Here is a 9669-nt window from a genome sequence, read left to right as displayed (position 1 = left end):
GAAAAGACAGTGGCATCCCCACTGAGTTTAAAAGAGAGGCTATTTTTGCTTCAGCCATAAGACCATAACAGTGTGTGTGTGTGTGTGTGTGTGTGTGTGTGTGTGTGTGTGTGTGTGTGTGTGTGTGTGTGTGTGTGTGTGTGTGTGTGTGTGTGTGTGTGTGTGTATACTCTATTTTAGAATGGAAACCACATCATACTATGTTGCTTGGTAGTCAGATAAAATGGATGAAATGGATGTTTTTCAAGGTTACAGTTTGCTTAATGAGTGTGTGTATTTAATATAACCACTTGACGTTAGAGTAAATTCATGTCAGTTAACATCAATTTAAAAAAAAAAAAAAAAAAAAAAAAAAAAAACTGGCCTACAGTCAGGGGTGTCACTGAGGAAGGGATCCCTGGGATTTGCTCTGGATCCACCAGGACCTTTACCAGGATAAAGTGATGATTGAATGAATGAATGAATGAATTAATTAATTAATTATGTAATTTACAGTGGTGGCTCATTCATAGGGGCAGGATGGGCACCATATACAATATATCATCTGTATGAAAAAACATTAATCGTCATAAAGTTCTCATTAACAATGGCATACATTTTAAATTCCATTGAAATACTAATTATCTCTTTGGTGTGAGCAATGATTTTTTAAAATTTTGCTATTTGGCATGTAACTGAGTGTTCAGTGCCAGATTTTATTCATAATGTGAACTACAGTAAGTAACTAATAATAGCTAATAATACTAATTACAGTGTTCAGTTGGGTATTTTACAAATGAACATGTGATGTTCATCACATCCTACCCTTGAACCCCTTTGTGCTGTAGTCACTTACTGCTTTTATCACAGGAGAAACAATACCACAGCTCTGTTTATGACACACTGTAATTCCATTTTTGGATAAAAATCTATTCACGCATACCAACTGTACTGCTGTACAAACATGATAGATCAGGCTGGTTCTTCAAATCTGGCACTTGAGGGCCACTGTCCTGCAGAGTTTAACTCCAACCCTAATCAAACACATCTGAACAAGCTAACCAAGGTCTTCAGGATTACTAGAAAATTACTTGACAAGTTTGGATGTTGGAGTTAATCTCTGCAGATTTGAATAACCATGTGATAGATCATGCTTCACTGTTGCCAATATCAAATGTAGTAACAGTTAAGACATTTTTGTTAATAAATAAACATAATTAATGTAAAATACGGTTTAATTATTTGCTGTGCTTATATTACATGTTATCATGACTATTATCATGATATACATACATCATATATGCATCTCAAAATGCATGAATAAAGTAGGCTTATCCCCAGATTTCTACTAGCCCTAGCTCTGTAACCAGTGGAATATCAAACTCAAAGTTTGTACAGCAGAATGCTACTATAGAGGACTTATTTCTGTGAAAATTTTAGGGTTGTATCTGGTCAACCACCAGAGATATTCAACCAGAAACTAAGGAGAAGTTTTTGGCACTTTCTCATCCCCATAGAAAATATAATAATATTAGTAAGAGAAGTCTCAAACCTGAAATATTCTGCATGTACACTATACTTACCTAGGTACCGCCTAAAAAAGTTAAGACTAAGACTCAACCCTTCCTTCATAAATTGACCCTAAAAGTGGAACTGTGAGCAATCTTGTGCATTACATTTGGACTTACATTCTAAGTCTAAGGAACATGAATGTGCAAAATGTTTATATATGTACACGTACCTTGTAATGTGTTCAGTGAGGTCATTTTTTTGTTCCAAGGAGCTAGGCCAGTGCAGATCTGAGATTTTGAGGTTTCTCTAAACAGCTGTGTAACCAAAATTTGTTGTGTGCCATGACACAAACATGGCCATCACAGTTAAACCAAGGGAATTTTAGAAAAATTTGGAATGTGAATACATAAAGGTTATCACTCAAAAAAAAAATGAAAGATTAAAAATGGTCAAGCAACCAACTTTACAATTATTAGACCACTTGAGATGGCCTTACCCATAATAGAATTGTTGGTGCTTTTTTTAAATCCAAAATTGAGCTGGTCATTTTCTGTTGTGGGAACATGTGTTAACTCTTAAGGGCCAAACGATTACTGAACAAACTACTTCATCTAAATAACAGCAGATATACAGTAAGCTATATAATTAAAGGTTTGTGGCTACATGACTATCACACCCATATGTGGTTCTTCCCCAAACTGTCCCATAGAGTTGAAAGCACACAATTGTATAGAATGCAGGGCCGTAGGAGCTCTCCAGAAAGGCTTTTTTTTTCTTTCTTAATTTTATTATTATTTATTTATTTATTAAATAATAAAGCAATTAAATGCTAATTTCTACTGGCATTTCATTGGTGAAATATCTGTAAAACACAGACAGATGTAAAGAGTGACCAATAGCATTGATTTATGAAAAAATAAAAATGACAAAATATGGAGATACAAGTTGTCACTGATGTATGTCATTGAATTAAGCTCAAGTTGTTCATTAATATTACTCCAAACAGAAAATTGTTAATTTAAAACACTAGCTACTATAATAGTTAAGAACAGCTGCTAGTTAATGTAATTAGTCACAGAACATTTCGAGACGTGGGGGCCATCCTGTGAGGATCGCTGTTTCTGTTGGTGAGTTGAAGCTAGTAGTATGAGTTGAAGGCTACATTGCTATATAAAAAACTGATTCTTGCTGGATGACTGTGTGACCTACTATGGCAGTTCTTGATGCAGCAGCACTTCCAAAGTAGCTTGTAAACTTATGCATATTTGACAGTTTCATAGGCTAAATAATTATTTAAACAACAAAATTGTCGATCAAAACCAGCAAACAATCAGCGTTTTCATGGGCTGAAATAGCTACAATATCCTACCACAAATACAAAGAAGTAAATCTTTTATCTACACGTTAGTGGGCTCAAGAGCATCTGAATGTCATAACCGCCCTCACCTCAGGACACAAGTTTTTTGTTTTTTTCCCCCATGGATCTTCACGGAATAGTTGAGTATCTCCAAATGAATCCATTCCGCCTTCATTGCATAAGAGTAGCCACCTCTCTGAAAATCCATAATAGGTTTTGCTTGTTACCTTGCAGTGACAAATACTTTGCTCTCGCCAAGCTTGGCAACAGGCAAATGGGTTCAGTCCTAGCTACTCGAGTCTGACCCCACCACTTATTATAGAGAAAGATTTTTTATTTTTTTATTTTATAGAATTATGTTTCTAAAAGTTGTAGAATGAATTCATTTGGAGACTGTCCAACTCAGAAATCCTCGGAGACACGCAGGCAATGCAAAATAAAATTTGAGATTAGGAAAAAGCCATGTATAATGGCTCCTACACCCATGATAGAATGCCTTTGTATACTGTAACAGTACAATTTCCCTTCACTGGAACTAAAAGGCCCAAACCTGTTCCAGCATGACAATTCCGCACTGAGGTGCATCCATATAACAATATATAACAAAGCAACAGTAACACGCCAGCAGCCTCAATAAGTGGTTTCAACTAGTTTTCGTTGGAAAGAAAATGGTTGACATATTTCAAATACGTGAGCTATGTCAGCAAGAGGTTAAGGTAATGGACTGCCAATCCGCTGTGTACCCATGTGGGTTGGATCCCATTTTTCTTGAAAAGACCTTGCTGAAAGTTTGTGAGCCCTTTTGAATTTTTTATGTTTCACCATAAATTAAGCATCATCAGATTGTCAGAGAAGTCCTAAAAGTAGACACAGAGAACCCAATTAAACAAATGAGACAAAAATATTATACTTGGCCATTTATTTATTGAGGAAAATTATCTAATGTTACAAGTCATGTATGGCAAAAGTATGTGAACCTCTTGGATTAGCAATTGGTTTGAAGGTGAAATTAGGGTCAGGTGTTTCCAATCAATGGGATGACAGTCAAAAGTGTATGAGCACCCTTTTTTATTTAAAGAACAGGGATCTATCAAAGTTTGATCTTCACAACACATTTGTGGAAGTGTATCATGGTATGAAAAAAATGAGATTTGTGAGGATCTCAGAAAAAGAGCTGTTGATGCTCATTAGGTTGGAAAAGGTTAAAAAAAAACAATCTCTTAAGAGTGTGGACTCCGCCAATACACAGTCAGACAGATTGTATACAAATAGAGGAAATTCATGACCATAGTTACCCTCCATAGGCGTGGTCAACCAACAAAGATCACTCCAAAAGCAACACATGTAGTAATCCACGAGGTCACAACTGAACCCAGGGTAACTTCTAAGCAACTAAAGGCCTCTCTCACATTGGAGAATATTAATGTTCATGAGTCAACTGTAAGGAGAACAATGAACAACAATGGTGTGCATGGCAGGGCTGCAAGGAGAAAGCCAGTGCTCTCCAAAAAGGACATTGCTTCCCGTCTGCAGTTTGCTAAAGATCACGTGGACAAGCCTATTGGAGAAAAAGTTTCGTGGACGAATGAGAAGACTGAAAGAACTTTTTGGTTTAAATGAGAAGCCTTATATTTGGAGAAAGGAAAACACTGCATAAGAACTGTATCCCCTTTGTGAAACATGGTGGTGGTGGTAGTATTACGGTTTGGGCCTTTTCCACTGCATCTGAGCCAGGACGGCTTGGAAGAATGAATTCTAAAGGAAAGTGTCAGGATATCTGTTCGTTAACTGAATCGCAAGAGAAAGTGGACCATGCAGCAAGACCCTAAGCACACAAGCACTCAAGCATACAAGTCGTTCTAAAAAAGAACGGTTAAAGTAGAAAAAGGTCAATGTTTTGGAATGGCCAAGTCAAGGTCCTGACCTTAATCCAATGGAAATGTTGTGGAAGGACCTGAAGCAAGCAGCTCATGGGAGGAAACCCACCCTCCAAGCTGATGTACAGGACTGATCAACATTTACCGGAAACGTTTGGTTGGAGTTGTTGCTGCACACCGAGGTCACACCAGATACTGAAAGCATAGGTTCACATACATTTGCCACTCACAGATATGTAATATTGGATCATTTTCCTCAATAAATAAATGACCCTGTGTAATATCTGATGATGTTTTAGGTCATGTTTATGCAGATGTATAGAAAGTTCTAAAGAGTTCACAAACTTTCAAGCACCACTGCAAGTGGGATGTAAGATCATAGCAGAATAGCTCTTGTGCAAACACTACAAATGTGACCACAGACCACAGTATCTTAAGCCTAGGTGAATCACATCTAAAAAACGATGCCTTAGCTCTATATTCAGCTAGAAATAGTTAGATGTCTCCTGTAGAGCTGGTTAAGAAGGAGGCACTTGAGTCTCACAACAGATTGGATTGGGTCCAGTTGATTATGGAATTGTCTCATTCTGTGTGAACTTTGGATTTATTAGAGAAGCAGTCATCTAGTTTGCTAACAGTAAACCCTTCTTTGCATAGTTTTTGTTGAAAGCAGCATGTCTTGGATGAAGTGGCCGAGAGGTTAAGGCGGTGGAATGTGTGAGAGAAATTGTCTTTTATTTCGTGCTATATGTTGTGTTCTATGCCTGTGCAAGGATGCACGTCTAAGAAGGTCATGTCATGTCATTTAGATTAGTATAGATTGTTTATCTGCTTACAGAGACGCAAACATGTTTTTCTGTTAAGGGTTCGTCTGCACATTTGCTAAGACCCTGAAACAAAGCCTGTTTGAACTGCCTCAAATGACTCCTTATATATATACATATATATAATTATTCCCCCCCCCCCCCAATTCTATTTCTAATTAATGTGTATTCTTTCCTATCTGTTTTTTTGTGTGTAATTGAGCTGCTGTAATGAGGGAATTTCCCCAGTGTGGGATCAATAAAGTTTATCTTATCTGATTATCAGCCAACACCACACACCTTTGGGAATCAGCACTGTGTGATTCTCTGACACAAAGAATTGTCTGCAGTACTGTGCAGGAAAGGGGCCTCTAATGATCAGGCCACGTAATTTAATATACTCTGATTCTCAATTGATAAATATCAACGTCACATGACTTGTAAAACAGTTATTTTTATTAAAAATTCTTTATAAGCAGCATAAATATGCCTTTATGTACATCATCAAAACACAAACATATGCCTTATCTTTAATAAAATATTAATGCTTTACAAATCTTTACAACTATGTTCTTTATTTCATTAAGGATTAAACTGTATGTGCAAATACATTTTACAGAGAGATGTTTTACTTTTGTACTAATAAATATAGAACTTTATATCTCTAAAGACTGTACAAGTAATCTACTGTCCCCCATTTATGGTAATATATCTTAGATGAGTATAGATGGCAGTATTAAAGGACAAAAGACAACATAAAATAACAGAAACAATCCTCAGCTAAAATGCTAAAAATGACAATCTGTACTCAAGTCTCTAAAAACTTTTAATTATAATATAATATCTTAAACCACTTGTAGGATTACAGGCGAGAGTTAACTGGCTTGAAACATACCAACTCAGAAGAATGTAGTTTTCCATATTAAGGGTAAATATAACACTTATACAGTGTTATAACCACAACACAATTTACTTACGAGGAAAATAATTCCATGTTCTGAGGTAAGTGGTCATTACCAGAATTACATGAGACTATGCTCACAAGATTGATTATGTCTGAGTACAGCTACCGGAATATCATTAATAAATAACTCAACTTAGGGCGAATGTACTGTCTATCATTAAATTAATAATGAATATATGGGCACTTCCAGCTAATATGGTCAAGAGTACTAAATAGGTTAAAGAAATACTATGCCCAAAATACTAACCTGGCTCACAGCAAGAAATTTTATAATAACAGCTGACCCTTACTGACTTTTTTCTTTGTTTAAATATTTCTTATTCTCTCAAATTATTTGACATGATGTTTGATTCTTTTAACTACTACTGGTGCGGCATTTTTAGCTGTTCACATGTGAAAGATTGCTTCAAATTCACTGAGGATGAACTCGATGATCTGGTTCTGGAAGACCATGTATGCCGTTATGTTTGCTGACTCCATTTCAGGCTTGAGCAACGTTGGGCCGAAGACAATGGCCACATTCTGCAAACTCATCCTGTTCTCATCTCCATGCTCAATAACTCTGAAAAAAAGAGTGATATAGGAAGTGATTCAGGAAGATTTCCTTCTAGAAACTGGCCACATTGTATAAAATCAACAGTGATCATCTACGCTACTTTTTTTTTTTTTTTTTTACTATGTCCTTAACATGCAACAAACAAAACCAGATCTCAGAGAGAACACTATCACTCTGAAAAGGCTGATAAATATTTGCCCCGGGCACTAATGGTAACTGAAGAAGAAGAAGAGGAAGAAGAAAAAAAACCTTACTTCCTTAAATGGCTAAAGAGTGCCTCCATTGTGTCACGATTATGTGTTGGTAAAGATTTCACCAGATCACGTATATAGGACACTCGGCTGTTGTAGTCTGGAATTTCTACAGCAAATCAAAAAACACAATATATTAAGCTCTCCATGAACATTAAAAACAACCACACCAGGCTAATTTCTGCCATAAATATAAGATAATTACTCACTGATGCCCTGGACAAAGCTGTTGAAGTGACTGTAAGGGAACAGGGGTTCTTGTAGCTCCCTGAAAAAGAGCTTCAAGGCTCCTGTAATGACATGGATGTCCCAGTGGCCCTCCTCCAGATCTAGATCCTCTGTTGATGTACATAAAAATATTAATATGACTGCTTAGGATAAAAAATACTATGTTACTTTAAGCCAAGGAATAGAACACTGACAAACAGCACAAGAAAACAATATATTTTTAAATGATATTACCATGATCAGCCTTGAAACGTAGCTTCTGAATAACAGCTAAGTTCCCACTAACTCTGTAGATTCCATCAACTGCCAAACCTGGGAGAAAAAAGTAGATTGGGTCACTCTCTTCATTTAAATGTAACAAAATTTGCATCTAATTTTGATCTAGTATTATACAACACACAGTACCTCTGTCCTCTACTGTCCTGATGCACTTCACAACAAAGCTAGGCACTGTAGTCTTCTCCTGGGCACAGAGATTTTGCAGATGACAGCCAAACACGTTTTCTATGTCAGACAATGAAACATCTTCGTTATATACCTCTTGTACATGGAAACGACATAGATACCCTAAACAGAAGCAGTCATTTCACCTCTAATATAGCCTTTTTCCTTGACTGACTGCAAAGTAGGCCGCTTGAGGAGAAACTTGCGGAGCTTGTTGCGGACCTTCTTTGGGTCTGATTCAGACGTGGAATTAGAGGAAAGCTGTCTACCTACTAACAGACAAACAGAGAAACATATGATAGGATCACTACAATGCAACCTATTAGACTATGTGTACAATATTTCCCATAATTTCTGCAATGATAGTAGGTCAGTTTATGTTACATAAGCAATTTGGAATCACATTCATACCCTTACATGTTTATGTATTTAATGAATTATTCCTTAAAAGTATTTAACTAATTAGGTGTCATTTCACATTCACTCAACACAGGTTAATTTATAGTATGTTAGTGTATTTTACAGATAAAATTTGTTAGGCATTCCTGTCTGCTGTACTTCCAGTGGTGTACAGTTTGGTTGTACGATGCTCTTGGGTCAACCAGGGGACTGCCAAACAACAATGTTTTATTCCTTTTAACATCTGGTACATCTGCTCTGTAATAGAATAGTAACATGTGTCTGCCCCTCAACTCAGTTAGGTCCCCAATTCTTGTCGACCTGGTAACACCGCCTGAACCCTGTAATACAGTACAGAGGTTCTCAACCTTTGGTTACTAAAGCCACCCCCAAGCCTCCCCTATCATGTGCCCCATTCACATACGAATTATGCAAATTGGAATGAAGGACGCGTCTCGTTAGCCATGATATTGTTAAATGTCCGGCTCTCAGACACTCTCTGAACAGAGCAGATGCAGAGAGAGGTGAGAGTGAAGTAGGAAAGCAAGACCTGGTGCTTGCAGGATAGTACTGGTGACATTTGGAAAGTTTTTTCCAAAAAGTCGCTAGATTTGTCGCTAGACACGTTTTTGTTGCAAAAAAGTCGCTAAGTTGGCAACACTGGTCTGCACTGACAGCTACACAGCTAGAAAAAAGGCAGGCTAGGCTCCGCCTCTCCCCAGCAAAAAGAAAATGCAGAGGGAGAGGGAACTTAGGGTTTTTCATTTATGCAAATTTATGCTATTTGAAAAGCAATAAAGCAATGAAATACACAGAGTACCCAAATGATTACCTGTGTATTTTCTTGAAAACAATTTGCACCCCCCTTCAGAACCACTGCTGTAGTACAACTATGGCATTTTTCTCTTTCTCAGCAGACTTGGACCAGCACTTCTGCCAAACTAAGAGTTGATGGAGTGGCAGTTTCTAGGAGTGGCAACCTGCTGATGGCCTTGTGCACCTCTGGCAGTGTCTTTGTGCTATTTGGAGTGGGATATTAACACACACAGGTTGATGGGCTGCCTCAACTCTACGACAAGTCTAATTTTCTCTTGTTTTTCCCAAGGATGATGGATTCATGTGGAAGTTGCGGAGGCCTGAATCCGTGAGGCATCTTGGCAGGTTTGGCTTTAATGGATATATGTTGACTTTTGGGGCAACAATGGATCTGATATTAAGTCTACTATGGCTACTAATCAAAGCACTGACAGCACCAACAATAACTGACCTTATTATACTATATATAATGGTAATATATAT

General features: G+C 37.3%; 1 protein-coding gene across 1 annotated transcript in view; it reads right to left on the bottom strand.

The window, feature by feature from the left end:
* Window positions 1–5962: 5962 nt before the first annotated feature.
* Window positions 5963–9669, bottom strand: part of arhgap27 (Rho GTPase activating protein 27) — a 38143-nt gene continuing 34436 nt past the window's right edge. Inside the window, exons 13-18 of the mRNA XM_017483678.3 lie at window positions 8118–8243; window positions 7933–8031; window positions 7762–7839; window positions 7509–7637; window positions 7303–7408; window positions 5963–7054 (exon numbers count right to left, since the gene is read on the bottom strand). Coding sequence (XP_017339167.1) covers window positions 6880–7054; window positions 7303–7408; window positions 7509–7637; window positions 7762–7839; window positions 7933–8031; window positions 8118–8243 — 713 coding nt within the window. The 3' untranslated portion in view covers window positions 5963–6879. The remainder of the gene's footprint in view (window positions 7055–7302; window positions 7409–7508; window positions 7638–7761; window positions 7840–7932; window positions 8032–8117; window positions 8244–9669) is intronic.

This window comes from Ictalurus punctatus, chromosome 13, assembly GCF_001660625.3.
Source record: "Ictalurus punctatus breed USDA103 chromosome 13, Coco_2.0, whole genome shotgun sequence".
Taxonomy (NCBI): Eukaryota; Metazoa; Chordata; class Actinopteri; order Siluriformes; family Ictaluridae; genus Ictalurus; species Ictalurus punctatus.
This window is presented reverse-complemented; position numbering and strand designations above follow the sequence as displayed.